Source organism: Panthera onca, chromosome F1 (assembly GCF_046562875.1).
Source record: "Panthera onca isolate mPanOnc1 chromosome F1, mPanOnc1 haplotype 2, whole genome shotgun sequence".
NCBI classification, from domain to species: Eukaryota; Metazoa; Chordata; class Mammalia; order Carnivora; family Felidae; genus Panthera; species Panthera onca.
This window is the reverse complement of record NC_138355.1, coordinates 39959315-39974879: the sequence shown is the minus strand read 5'-3', so window position 1 is coordinate 39974879 and position 15565 is coordinate 39959315. Positions and strand designations below refer to the sequence as shown.

General features: G+C 36.2%; 1 protein-coding gene across 1 annotated transcript in view; it reads right to left on the bottom strand.

Moving 5' to 3' along the window:
* NEK7 (NIMA related kinase 7) overlaps positions 1–15565 on the bottom strand; it is a 157606-nt gene that overhangs the window by 44875 nt on the left and 97166 nt on the right. Inside the window, exons 4-5 of the mRNA XM_060644030.3 lie at positions 14696–14758; positions 12882–12992 (exon numbers count right to left, since the gene is read on the bottom strand). Of these exons, the coding sequence (XP_060500013.1) occupies positions 12882–12992; positions 14696–14758 (174 nt within the window). The remainder of the gene's footprint in view (positions 1–12881; positions 12993–14695; positions 14759–15565) is intronic.

Genomic DNA, 15565 nt, shown 5'->3' with positions numbered 1-15565 from the left:
ACACTTAAAAATAACACATTACTGGTATGTCCTATCCTATAAGTCTCCAATTAATAAAAAAGAAGCAAATAATAATAATAATAGTAATACCTCAGAGAGCCCCATAGGTCCAGTTAATACTATAAATGATCTTCACAGGAGATGACAGGTAGTTAGATAAACTTGAAATAGGTCAAACATTTACCATCAGAAGGGATGTTATGTTCCCAAACATATCTCTGTAATTATAATGCATTTTTATAAGACTACATTTTTTGGTGGTTGTTTCAAAGAAATTCAATGCACAGAGACTAGGTGTTAGAAAAGACAGGGTGCTTCTGAAAGCGTAACTGATGCCTCTAAGTGTGATTTGTATTATATATTAATGTTTCTGCAGAACATCTATCTTCTGAAGGCATAAGGAGGTCTCAACAGACTAACCCGCACAAATACTCGCTACCCACACTTTTGGGAATTATATAAATGTGTGGAATAGTTACGTCTCAGTTAGAATGTGGTATGTAATACCAGTTTGTAACACGTGAATATTTTCACTCTTGGCATTCTGAATAAAACTCAACAATCTGAAGTCACTATAGAAAGTGTGGAGTGGAATGGGCCTGGCAGCCACGAAACCACTGAAAACACTTATCACCGGCATCTCAGTTTACCTACTTTGATAAAATATTTCCCATGCAAGCTCCACTTGTCTTTTTCCTTTCGTGTAGTGTTGGAAAATCTGCTAAGAGTATTTAGTTGTTGCTAGATTATAATTTAGTAGAATATCAACATAATCTATTCATTCCTCCAGATCAAAACTGTATGGGTTATTAAGGAAGCTGAAATACATTTAATCTTAGGGTAGAAAATGTGAAACAGGTAAAGATTTCTTCTGAGCCTTGGGAAAAGAAAAACCTTAAATTATTTAGCAAACAAAGAAAAAATAAAATAAAAATAAACTCTATAAAGTCATAATGTTCTTCTCCCAAAGAGGCTGCCTTCTGAACATTAGCACATTGATATCAGAGAAATTTAGGACAATAAAAAAATTAAAAAAGAACATATGAATGCATCAGAATTACAACAAGGAATGATCCCTACATTGCTGACACATGGAAAATCGTTAAGAGAAGCTCCCATGTTACTAAAACTAATAGAGAAGATATCTGGAAATACTTAAGATGTTTTGTCTACTATAGATAGAAAGAGTGAGACAAAAAAGCAGAAAATTAATCTTTTGGAAGATACAAGGTCACAAAGATAAATGGAAACATTCACCTCTTGAATAAATTCTTTCTGGTTCTGTTTCACCAAGCAATGGTAAGATAGTTGAAAAGATATCTCGATATTCTTAATGGACAAGGGAAACAGAACAATGAGACAGTAAAAGTCTCTTGGTAGAAATCTCTACTTAATTGTCTATAGCTACCAATACGACTGCTTGTGATGTTACAGGATTCTTAAAAGGCAGCTTTAGATCGATATTACCTTAAAATGTAAAGAGCAAGGCGTTCTTTGAAAATTTTCTTCTCATTCTCCCAAGTAAATGCAATTCAAAAGTTATATATCTAACCTTTTAGTTATGCTCACAGAATTATATAATGGTCATTAGGATACACAATTTTCAGTTTACTAAAGTCCTTAAGTTCTCTTCTACTTCACTATCTAACTACTTAAGTATCAAAGAAAATCCAGGTGACATTTTGTCAGTAACATTGCTTCTATACAAATAATTCTGGGGGCACCTGGGTGGCAAGGCTGATTAAGCATCCAACTTCAACTCAGGTCATGATCTCAAGGTTCAAGGATTCAAGCTCCGCGTCCAGCTCTGTGCTGACAGCTCGGAGCCTGGAGCCTGCTTTGGATTCTGTGTCTCCCTCTCTCTCTGCCCCTCCCCCGCTCATGCTGTCTCTGTCTCAAAAATAAATAAAACATTAAAAAAACTTAACAGAAACCCATGGGAGAGGGGAAGGAAAAAAAAAAAAGAGGTTAGAGTGGGAGAGAGCCAAAGCATAAGAGACTCTTAAAAACTGAGAACAAACTGAGGGTTGATGGGGGGTGGGAGGGAGGGGAGGGTGGGGGATGGGTATTGAGGAGGGCACCTTTTGGGATGAGCACTGGGTGTTGTATGGAAACCAATTTGACAATAAACTTCATATATTGAAAAAAAAATTTTTTTAATAAATAATTCTGTATAACACACCTATACATACATATCATATATAAACATAAATCTATATAGATATACACATAGTTTACATGCATTATGTGTAGGTAATTACGTGTATATATATATACATATATACACACACACACTTATACGTATATAATATTTAATTCTGCATGGATTTTTTTCAGATAGTATCACTGATTTTTAACCTTAAACTTCCAAATAACTGTAAGGTGATAAAGCAGAGATGACAATCTTATGCAATAGACTTAGAGGGAAACTGACTGTATTTGGAATCACTGGCACTTTTCACAGTTGTCTGGCCTGGGCTATACATTTTATGCCAGATGCTGAAATGGAAACTGTAGGTGTCCTGGTAAACTATAAATCTGAGTGATTAAAGATAGATGGTACTACTGGGAAGACTTTATTGCTTTAGGGACTCAAAGGTCAAAAGTGTAAGAGACATTTCAAAGTGATTTTATTTCCAGTATAGCCTCTAAATTTGGATAAGTACAAATAAAAATGTGTCTACAAATGTAAAAAAAACCAACCACACCAAGAAGGTAAATAAGATTTATAAGTTCTAAGATTTGGAGATAATAATTATTTCTAAAACACTGTTAATATTTTAGCGAATTTATCAAAGCCTGTAATATGCAGAATTCTAAGACATACTTCACCCCCCAAAATTCCCAAGTCCTGGTATGTAATTCCCTCCCTTGAATGCAGATTGGGTTGTGAATATGATGAACTGTCTTTCCTATATCATGTTATCTTATATGGCAGGAAAGATTTTGCTGATGTAATTAAGGTTCTAAATCAGCTGATTTGAGGTAATCAAAAAGGAGATTATCCCGGTGGATGGGCCAGCCTACTGGGTAAGCCCTTCAAAAAAGTCAGAGATTCAAAGCCAGAGAGACTCTACTGCTGGTCTGAGGGAACAAACTGACAAGCTATGGAAAGGGCCAAGTGACAAGGCACAGCAGGACACCTCTAGGACCCAAGGATGGCCCCCAGTTGATAACCACAAAGACAGTAATGACTTTAGTCATATAACTGCAAGGAACTGAATTCTTCCAACAACCAGTGAATAAGGAAGAGAACCCTGAACCTCAAATGAGATCATAGCCCCAGCTGGTACCTTGATTTCAGTCTTCTAAGATGTTGAGCAGAGAACTCACTAACTGGTGTGTGATCCACAGAAACTGTGAGGTTATAAGGTTGTGTTGTTTTAAGTTGCTAACTTTGTGATAATTAGCAATAAAAGAATAATATAAAGCAAGTTTCTAAACAGTTAAAATCAACATATAAAATTAACTTTATGTCTGTATTAAGGAAAAGAGTCTTAAGGCTTCTACCAAATTTAAAGGGAATGCCATATAAGTAGTATCAATGCAAAAGACACAAAGTTGCATAACCAAGAAGACAGCATTTATGTAAATAAATTAGGAATAAGAAAAGATAGCCTAGATTAGGAATGAGACAAAGATGCCCACTCTCACCATTCCTATTCAACATCATAGAAGTCCTTGCCAAACAATCACGCAAGAAAAAATAAATAAATAAATAAATAAATAAATAATAAATAAATAAATAAATAAAAGGTATAATAATTGGAAAGGAAGAAGTAAAACTGTTATCTCTTTGTAGATGACATGATTTTAGATACAGAAAATCCTAAACACTCAACCCAAAAAAACAGTTAGTTCTAATCAAAGAATTCAGTACAGTTACAGGTAACAAAATTAATGTACAAAAATCAGTGGTGTTTCCATATATTAAACTTACCTGAAAAAGAAATAAAGGAAGTGATACTATTTACAAATGCATCAAAACCAATAAAAGAGTTAGGAATAAACTCAACCAAGGAGGTGAAACTTAACCAAGGAATCTTCTAATCTGAAAACTATAAGACATTGATGAAAGAAATCAAAATCAAAAAAGACTCAAATCAATGGAAAAGTATCCTGTGTTCACGGCTGGAAGAATTTTAAATTGTTAAAATGTCAATACTACCAAAAGCCATCCAGAGATCAAGGCAATTCCTATTAGGATTCCAATGGCATTTTTTTACAATGTACAAAAACAAACAACAAAAAACAGTTCTAAAACTTATACAGAACCACAAAAGACCCCAAAAAGCCAAAGCCAAAGCAATCCTAAGAAAGAAGAACAAAGTGTTAGGCATAACACTTCTTGATTTCAAGCTATACTATAAAGCTACAGTAATCAAAACAGTATGGTACTGGCATCAAAACAGATCAATGAAACCGAATCAAGAGCTCAGAAATAAACCCAAGCATGTATAGTCAAAACATTTGACAAGGGAGCTGAGAATACTCAGTGGAGAAAAAACAGTCTCTTCAATAACTGGTGCTGGGAAGACTGGATATTCACATGTAAAAGAATGAAACTAGACCCCTAGCTTACACCACTCACAAAAATTACCTTGAGGTGAACTAAAGACTTAAATATACAACCTGAAACCATGAAACTCCTAGAAGCAAACAGGAAAAAATCCCCTTGACATGGATCTTGGCAGTAATTTTTCAGAAAGGACACCTAAAGCATAAGCAACAACAACAACAAAATGAACAAATGTGACCAGGTGAAACTAAAATTGTCAGAAGAAACAACTGAGAAACTGAGAAGGCAACCTATGGAATGGGAAAAAAATATCTGCAAACCATATATCTGATAAGGGACTAATATCCAAAATATAGAAAGAATCAATACATCTCAGCAACAAACAGCAATCATAATCATTCAATTAAAAAATGGGCAAAGATCAAAATAGACATTTTTCCAAAGAAGATACACGAATGGCCAACAGGTACATGAAAAGATGCTCAACAACACTAGTCATTAGAGAAATGCAAATCAAAATCACAATGAGATATCACCTCATACCTGTTTGAATGGCCATCATCAAAAGACAAAAGATAGCATGCTGCCCTAGAGCCCTTGTACGGTGTTGGTGGGGCTGTAAACTGGTACAAACACTACAGAAAACAGCAGTATGGAGGATCCTTAAAAAATTACAAATGGAACTGCCATATGATCCAGCAATTCCACTTCTGGGAATGTATCCATGGGAAATGAGGACACTAACTCAAAAATATATCTGCAGCACTATGTTCACAGCAGCATTATTTACAATAATACCCAAGACATGGAAACCAAATAAGTGACCATCGATGGATGAACGAGAATGAGATACATACACACACACTCACACTATACACACACACACACACACACACACACACACACACACACACACAATGGAATATTACTCAGCTAGGAAAAACAAGAAAATCCTGCCATTTGCAACAACAGGATGAATGAACCCTGAGGGCATTACGCTAAGTAAAATAAGCAAGACAGAGAAAGGGAAATGCTGTATGATCTCACTTATATGTGGAATCTAAAACACACACACACACACTCACTCTCTCTGTCTCTCTCTGTCTCTTCTCTCTCTCTCTCTCTCTCTTTCATAAAGAAAGAGCTTTGTTGGGGCGCCTGGGTGGCGCAGTCGGTTAAGCGTCCGACTTCAGCCAGGTCACGATCTCGCGGTCTGTGAGTTCGAGCCCCGCGTCAGGCTCTGGGCTGATGGCTCGGAGCCTGGAGCCTGTTTCCGATTCTGTGTCTCCCTCTCTCTCTGCCCCTCCCCCGTTCATGCTCTGTCTCTCTCTGTCCCAAAAATAAATAAAAAACGTTAAAAAAAAAAAAAAAAAAAAAAAGAAAGAGCTTTGTGGTTTCCAGAGACAGAGAGTGGGCACAGGGGAAACTGAAGGAAGGAGGTCAAAGGTACAAACTTCTAGTTACGACACAAGTAAGTACCAGGATGGAATGCACAACATGATGACTACAGATAATACTGCTGACCGATATACAGAAAAGTTGTTGTGAGAGTAAATCTTAAGAATTCTCATTGTAAAGGAAAAATTTTTTTTCTTTCTATTGTATCTATTCGAGATGACAGATCTTAACTAAACTTAGTGTGGTAATCATTACATAGTATATGTAAATCAAACCATAATGCTGTGTACCTTACACTTACACAGTGATGTATGTTAATCATATCTCAATAAAACTGGGGGAAAAAAGAAGATATAGACTTCACTAATTATTTGGAATTGTATCAAACTCTTGGCACAAAATAGATCTCCATTTAAATTAGTCATCCATATTTCGCTAAAAAATAATTCCCAAGTAAATACTGACTTTTCTTTTTTAATCTTGACTTACTTCTTAGCCAGTGTGGCATGGTATGAAAATCTCCTGGCAGATAACAGAGTTCTAAGACCCCCCCCCCCCACCAAGAGATTTATTACATTGGGTTATATTGTGTTTTATTGATATTTTAGCAAAATAAAGGTTTTTACAAATATAATGTTAAAGATATGCACTTATATTTTCTTCTACCTCAAACTGACTTTCTAAGAGGTAATTCTAAATATAAGAAATTATAAATAGTTCAATGAATAAACTATATGTTGCAAAAATGGGCTATAAAATCTTAAAACGCATTTTAACAATATTTCTAGTGACAAGCTGCAATAAACACAGCTCTTGTTTATATCTTTGAGATTAGTCTCTCATCTTCTCTACACTAAGTCTCCATCACCAAATATGTCTCTTGACATTCAAAGAGTGAAATAAACAGTATTAATAAGGCATAGTGCAAAATGGAGCATCTACTGGTCTGATAAAGAAAATATGCAGCATATAAATCACAACTCGATAAACTGAAATCTGAGAGCCTATTTTCCTTTAAAATTCTGATTACTGATGATAAAGAAATATATGATGAAAAAAATCCTAGATTTCCTTTTATCCTAAAACTCATCTGGGAAGTATTTCATCTGACCACAGCCTCAGGTATTCCTTTGTCACTAATTAGAGAAATACTGAATATTTCAACTATAAATTGCTTAATTATATTTGTCAGCTTGCTCTAAACCAATTAATTATTTACTTGTAAAATTCTTTGATGCAATGCTATCCAGAGGTTCATTTCTGGAATACAGACCAGGAGCTATATTTCCTCTTCTACCCCAATTAAGCTGAAGACTTGAGACAGTGAAATATATTGTTGTGATGTCCTGATTTACCGTATTACTCACTAGAAAGAAATGAATCATTTTCTTAAAATTCCAGTATCTACTGCTGTCCTTTGTAAAGCTTTAAGTCCTAGTCATGTTCTTTCGTAAAAGAAGTTCCTTATGATTTTTTTCCTAACGAAGTCTCTTCTATAAAGACAGCTTATAGCACAATTAAGTGTTTAGAAAAGAATTTCTGAATTTCTTAGGGGAAAAAAAAACAAACAAAACCAAAACCCTTCCTGTATCACATCAGGACACCATCTTCTCTCATGGCAGCATACCACTCAATAGCTTAGCAAGTCCCCTTGAGACCGGAGTGCGAAGCAGCAAGAAACGGCTGTGATTGTTGTACAACCACCCAGGTTCACCTACTGGTCCCTGGAGCAGAGAAGTGTAACACAGGTAAGAGAATCAGGAGGAAGGAAAGAGAAAGAAAATAACCACCTTTTATGTATTCATTCATTCAACATATTTATTGAGTTGCTACTATCAGCCAGGCACCTCCCCGGAAACTGAAGGTGTCTACACCTTCTACAGCAGATACTTGCTGAGCACCTACTCTGTGCAGGGAGCTGTCCTAGACACTAGGGATATGTGAGGGCACAAAACAAAGATTCCTCCCTCTCAGAGCTTGTACTCTGGATCACCCAGGTCTAGTAAATCTTGACAAGCATTTTCACCCTCAATGGGAAACACAAGAAGGATTTAAAAACAGAGGTTTTTCTTTTCTTTCTTCCCTTCTCGCTTGTCTTACAGACCGATGGAGAAACAGATTAGAGAAATGGTGCCGGGAGCTGGAAGATTAGTTAAAAAGTTGCCGCCCTACAGGTGACAGATGAAGCTACTTTATACTACAGGGACAGGGAGACAAATGGAAGTAGAGCAGGGTGGAAAATTTGAAAGACATTTAAAAGAAAAAACTGAACTTGGTGAGGGACAGAAGTGTCAAAGAAGGAAAAAAAAAAAAAAAAAAAGAAGTGTCAAAGAAGAGTCCTGGGCTCTAGCATGCACAACTGGGCAGACTGGAACCGAGTATCAAGTTAGCATTGGAGGAGGAGGGTAGTCTGTGAGGATGATCGTGAACTTCTTTACAGACGTGTTGAGTTAACGTGAGTTCAGAACTGAAAGACAGCTCCAGACTAAAGACAAAAAGTTAGAAATCAACGGTGTACAGAAAGTAACTGAATCCACAGGCACGAATGACATCAACTATGAGGAAAGTATAAAGCAGAAAGGAAAAAAAAGTCAGGACTGAAACTTTTAAAACTCCGTCATTAAAGGCCAAGAGATGAGAATGTGTCAGTTAAGAAGAATCAGAGTCTCCAGAGAGGCAGGAAGGAAACCAAGGCACTATGGGACTCAACAAGCCAGTGGGGGAGTCTTTTAAGAAGAAGCATAGGAACAACAGAGCCACGTGCAGCTGAGACATCAAGCAGAATGAGCACTGGTTGAAGTCCACTGGATTTAATGACAGAGGTCACTCAAGAGCCATTTCTTGTGGTGTTGGAAACAGGGTCAGGAGTGTCTCTCTGCAAAGGGAAAAAACAGAACCAGGGCAGTATGGAGGGAAAGGCAGGTGGAGGTGGGGGTGTAAGACTTAAGTCAGTAGTGTTTTCTTTCATCGTCTTACTTAAAATAGCAGCACCTCTCGCCTCTTTATTGTCCTTCTTTATCATAAAAAACATACATAAATGTAACCAGATATAAAAATATTCTACTCATGTGAAACTCCTTGGTCAAACTTTCTGTTATGGACATTGGAATACCTTTCTAGTGTGGCCATTATGCTGAGACTATTCTAAAGATCTATAGGTTTGACAATATAACTTTCAACCTTTAGAAGGTCTCCAAGATGATCTGGTAAATCTGACCCAGAATCCTTCTACCTTGGTGAGACAGACTAATGGTACCTACAGTAAAGGATAGGGTCATTAAAGGCTTATATAATGTCTATTAGACAGGAAGGAAGAATGATATCCCAATTCTCTAGAAAACTACCTCGGTTTGGGGGCACCTGGGTGGCTCAGTCGGTTAAGCGTCCGACTTCGGCTCAGGTCACGATCTCGCGGTCCGTGAGTTCGAGCCCCGCGTCGGGTTCTGGGCTGATGGCTCAGAGCCTGGAGCCTGCTTCCGATTCTGTGTCTCCCTCTCTCTCTGCCCCTCCCCCATTCATGCTCTGTCTCTCTCTGTCTCTCTCTGTCTCAAAAATAAATAAACGTTAAAAAAAAAAAAAATTAAAAAAAAAAAAAAAAGAAAACTACCTCGGTTCTATTGAAGTACAATAAATTGCTCTATAAACTTATAACTTACTAGCAATCAGTTGGTATCTTTTATTTTTAAAAAAAGTTTCCTAAGTACTATTTTACATGATAGATACGTTCAAATTTTAGTCAGAGGCCCCAAGGATACTTCAAGAGGATAGTTATCGATTCTATAACTGTATGTTACTATTCATTACCAAACACAGAATCGATCTTACTACATTCCACTGGGTCAGCTGATAAAACAACTCTCTGAAAAAGTCAACTGAAGGCAAGATCCATTTAAGTAAGAGAACTGAGTTCATCATCACAATAAATATAAAAACACACCGGCAAATTTTTCCTCCCTCAGTGGCCTAAGAAATCTGAATCTGCTAAAGACACAGGTAACAGGGCTTCTTCTATAAGGTACTCTGATTGTGCACTAGTTTTCTCAAGTGGTGAAAGGACAGGAGAATTCTTCCAAGGTAAATGTTATGGGCTCAGGCATGCCTTGGCAATGGGTCAGGGACAGCGACCTGTATGTGTGGAGTAGCAGTAGCAAAGAAAAAAAACTAAACTGAAAAAGGGCAAAAATCTCTAGAGCACAATCAAAACCCCAAATCATCGATCTCTCAGCAGGGGCAAAACCTGACAACTGAAAACTGTACGTTTTTTTATCTGCCTTTGGTTGGTATTTGCCCAATAAAGATTTGCCCTCTTTGCTTCCCACTATAAATACTTAAATAACTCTTGCACTTAGAGTTTAAGCCAAGAATTTTATATTAATTGTCTCTCTTATAAGGACTATTTACATTTGCTTTTATGGGTCTCATCTTGATAGCTGTTTTGCAGATTTGGCGTTTGTGTGTTTGTATTTCTTTTTAAAATTAAAACCACAATTTTTTTTAATTGTTCATTAATTTGCAAAGACAGTTTGTGCTAGTGGTGGGAAGTCCCTAAAAGAGAAAATCAGATAACCGATTAGAAGTGAGTCACTCAAACCATGGGACTTGAAACAGAGTCAGTTTGATAGCATTCTGTGATAATAAAAAATATTACCTCCCTGTTATGCAGTATTTTTATAATTTAGAAAGCAACCTCAAAACTGCCTCCATCTTATGAATGAGGAAACTAATCCTAAGAGAAGTTAAGCAAGAGGAGAGTGTAAGTGGCTGACACTGACCTTCCACTGGAGACGAGGGATCCTAACTACTGCTAGAGAACTGGTGAGTGCCTTGATCAGAAAATCTGTGCAGGCTTTGTGATGGAATGCAGATTTTGTGTGCATTAACATCTTCTGGGGAGAAGGTCAAGGGTTTTCATCTGATTTTTCAAAGGAGTTCTGTGATACAAAAATCTCTAAGGGCCATTAAGGGAAAACACATGTAATTTTGTATCAGAAGACAAACTTAATTTCACACACTAGTCCTTCTATTTACTAGTGATGATGACTGTCTTCTCTAAGTGTCAAATTTACCTGCCAGAGTCCTTGTGAAGAGTAAATATGGTAATGCATATAAAGCAACATTGTTTTTAAGAACTCCATGTGGCAGAGATTACTAGCTGCGCTCCAATATCTGTTGACCAAATATACAGTCAATGGCCAGATCATATAAAAATAGAACTTTGAACCACAACCTTCAGCAACCTGACCAGGAAACCTTTTATCCATAACAAACAACCCAGGACGCCAGCCTTCTATGTCAGACATGCAGGAAGCCAGACTGCTGTCTCTAGTGACAATCCAGGAAGCCGAACAGTAACCCTGTAACAATCAGCCCCAAATGCCCAGGACTTGATTAATAACTGACAGCTTCCCTAATTTTTGTTCCTGCTTCCAACTTAGGACGAACCAGAGAAAGCCAGATGATATGCCTCACTTCTGAGTAGCTCACCTATAGCTCCTTCAGGCCAGCAGCCTCTAATCAGGTCATACCTAAAGGCTTATTTTTCCCATTATAAAGATTTTCTAATTCCTCTGCCTGCCTATGAATCTCTAGTAAAATGTCAGTGACAATGGTTGACTCCCTTGCGTGCTATAGCAAGCTCAGAATAAAGAGCCTTGCTTTTCTCATTTAGTTGGTCTTCATTGATTTCCACTCTGTTCAACATGTCTTCCTGAATAGTAGAAGTTTAGCTGGCACATGACCAGCCAAATGACGACTATATATTCCACCCTCCCTTGCAGCTACACATGTTCATAAGACCAAATTTTGGCCACTGGGATGAAGCTAAAAATGTTGTGTGGCAGTATCCAGCAATGTACCTCAAGATACAGCTAGCAAGGGGCGCCTGGGTGGCTCAGTCGGTTAAGCGTCCGACTTTGGCTCAGGTCATGATCTTGCGGTCTGTGGGTTCGAGCCCCGCGTCGGGCTCTGTGCTGACAGCTCAGAGCCTAGAGCCTGTTTCAGATTCTGTGTCTCCCTCTTTCTCTGACCCTCCCCTGTTCATGGTCTCTCTCTGTCTCAAAAATAAATGTTTAAAAAAATTAAAAAAAAAAAAAAAAGATACAGCTAGCAAATATCCTATATCCTTACATGCCGGCAAAAGGGGACTTTATCAGCTATAAATAGGCTTGGTTTCTGAGAATTTGATAGATCAGAGCTGCCCTATTAGCCCCAGAATTTTATGTAACAGAAAAATATAATTAACAACAATAATAATACAGCACTAGCTCCCATTTGCATAGCCTTACTATGTGTGAGACACAGTTCTTATCTCTGAATAAATATCAATTAATCATTAACAACAATCCTATGAAGTAGGTTCTATTATTATTTTGTTTTTGAGAAACTGTGGTACACGAAAGTAACTTGCCTAAGGACAAGCAGTGTTTAGGACACTGTAATTTGAGGGTTTCTATAACTTGTAACTGAACTTAAACCAATTTATATGCTCTTAGAAAAGAAAGTTAAATAAACTTTTAAGTGGTTGAATCAGGGTTTGATGTGCAAGGTCTGAATGCAAAGCCCATTTTATTCTTTGATGAAACCCTCCTAGGAACAGGTCCAGATTCTCTAGAATCCCTTTCTGTTACCCTTTGCCTGATATCTACAGATACAGGATCAAGGGTGGTCTGTTCAGAGAAATCAAGCTGCAAAATTTTAACTTCAGCTTACAGAAGACAAATCTGTTGGTCTATTTCCAAGTTGGTTTCAGAGTGTTCACACACCTCAGTTGAAGTGTAAACGTCACCAGATAAACCAGCTTCAAAATCATAATCATCACTACGATCTGTCATTCACTACATATCTATCATATGTTAAAGTATGACAATGAGGTCTTTAAAGTATCTGATATACCTGTATGTTTAACAGACAATTTTTATCAGAAAAAATAAATATTTAGTTTACAAAAAACAAAACAAACCCTTACCTTTATCATTCTGGATAGATCACCAGCATCAGCTAATTCCAAAACTATGTTAAGTTCATTATCTTCAATGAATGATGCATAATATTTAATTACATTTGGATGGTTGAGTTGCTGATGGAAAAACATACAAACAAAAACAAACAAACAAACAGGCACCAGAAAAGTTTTTCAATTGTAAATTATCAAGAATCACTTATAGTTTCCTAACTGAAGAATAAACTTAGTTATTGCATTTCATTTTTAAGCTAGAAATCTTAACAAGACATCATGTATATTTTTCTTTAAGCCAGTGAATTTTGAAACATGTATTGTAATTATTAAAAGTAGATACCAGTTTATTTTGATATTCTTTATTAGAAATAATAGAAAGTTTGAAAACTTTTAGAAAGTTTGAAAGTACATATTACTATGTTCAATAAATATATAAATATAAATGAAGGGGAGGGTGGGTGATGGGTATTGAGGAGGGCACCTTTTGGGATGAGCACTGGGTGTTGTATGGAAACCAATTTGATAATAAATTTCATATATTGAAAAAAATATATAAATGAATGACATCATTAAAGCACCAATTGCTAAAAATTACATCTTCAAAATGGGAACTGTCATTACGGGTGCTCGGTGGTAAATAAAGTATTCCTACTCCGGTTTTGAAGTTGGCCTGATCCTTATGTAACTATAACCAGTGGTTTAAAACAAAACAAAATAAAAGGACATCGACTGTATCTAAATATAATTTTTACATCAAATGATATAAGTTTACCTATGGGGTTGAGTCATTAAATGATCCTAAGAAAAATTTGACCTTGCAAAAATATACACATCAGTCTATACACACGGACAATCCTTTTGTACAATCTTTTTGTTCAATCTTTAAACAAGATAACATAAGACAAATAGTTTCTCAAAGAAAATTATTCAAGAATTCTCCCAGATGGTATATACATGATTTTCTTCTCTTCTTTCTACTTACACGGTTTTCCTCCACATCTTCTATAATACTTCTCTATAACAATTTATATTTATTTTTAAAGCAGTTGCTTCATGGCCCAGGAAATAACTACAACTAACAGAACAGATGGAACGTGTGGTTCATTTTGATCTTACTCTTATCTTTTTTGATAAATCTGATTCATGTTAGGCACAAACAAAAACGTATGGCATAAAAACATCCAAGTCTTATCTAGTAGCTGAAAACAGAACACAAGCTACATCATTCCTCAAGGAAATTTCACTAGAATAAAAGCAGTTTAGAGATAACTGAAATTTCAGTCGCATTCTTTGAGTGGATAAGAAACTGAAAAGCTAATTCTGACATACTCTTTACATCACCCTCTCTAAATCTGGGAAAATGTTACAGAAATATTATAAAAACCATGTACCCAGTTGGATCAGTCCACATTCTCAATATATTACATCTTGAGATATACATCTATATTATATCTTGAACTTTGGATAATACCAATACACATTTATGTTACTTAACCTTTAGAATACGTCTAATTGGGATGGTCAAGAAAAAATTTCTTCAATGTTTTATGCTCATTTTATTTCCTAGTTTGAAAAGCAGGGGGGTGGGGAGTGGGGGGAGCTAATTTTACCAAATGTCCCAATTAAATTATTTTATGATGAATCCAAAAGGTAACTACATTCTTCCATATAGTGAGATACAAATTTACATCATGTTGCTTAAAACCAATGCGGCCTAAGTTAAGTCTTAAAAATCTTTTTCCTTATAAGTGCAGTATTTTTATAAATCACTTTTATCAACAGGCTCAGCTATGTTAAAAATAGTCAATAGTTCATTTATTTACCTTAAGGAGATCAATTTCTTTGATACAATCAGCACGTGCTTTGGAATCCATTAAGTCAAATATCTAAAAATAGAATCCAGAATTATTTAATAAACTAATAATCTATGGTTCAAGAATAAACTAATAATCTATGGTTCAAGACACCACATAAATTCATTATAATACTTTACATATAGTTTATACACCTACTAAGAAATTTTCTTCCCGATTAGCATTTTAGGAGCTTTGAAAAACTGTAGGTATTTTATCTCATGTTACCTCCAGAGTTTACATTTTCCCTCCACAGGCAGTGAGTATTAAAACTGAGAAAAGAAGGGTGACTAGGTGGCTCAGTCAATTGAGCATCTGACTCTTGATATTGGCTCAAGTCATGATCTCATGATTCATGGAATCGAGCCCCACATTGGGCTCTGTGCTAACAGTGTGGAGTCTGCTTGGGATTCTCTCTCTCCCTCTCTCTCTGCCCACCCCCCACCCCTGCTCAAAATAAATAACGTTTCAAACAAATTTAAAAAATAACAATGAGAAAAGAGAACCACTAGACATTTCAAGCCTTAGGTTCAAATGAAACAGAATGGATGTTGTGATCATAATAAAGTAAGAGCTAACATGTATTGAACAATTAATATGTGTTAAACATATTACATTAACTACATTAACTACCTCATTTAATTTTCGTTTAATCCTTAAGAAGACAATATTTCCATCTTATAGATGAGGGAAAGTAGGTTTAGAAAGCATAAGAAACTGACAAAAGTTCACACAGCTAATTAACGGAGCAGCCAGAATTTACTCTCAGAGTTTTCCAACTATGTAACACCGGCTCTGAATGATTAATCTACACAATCAAATCATGTCTAAAAAGTCAAA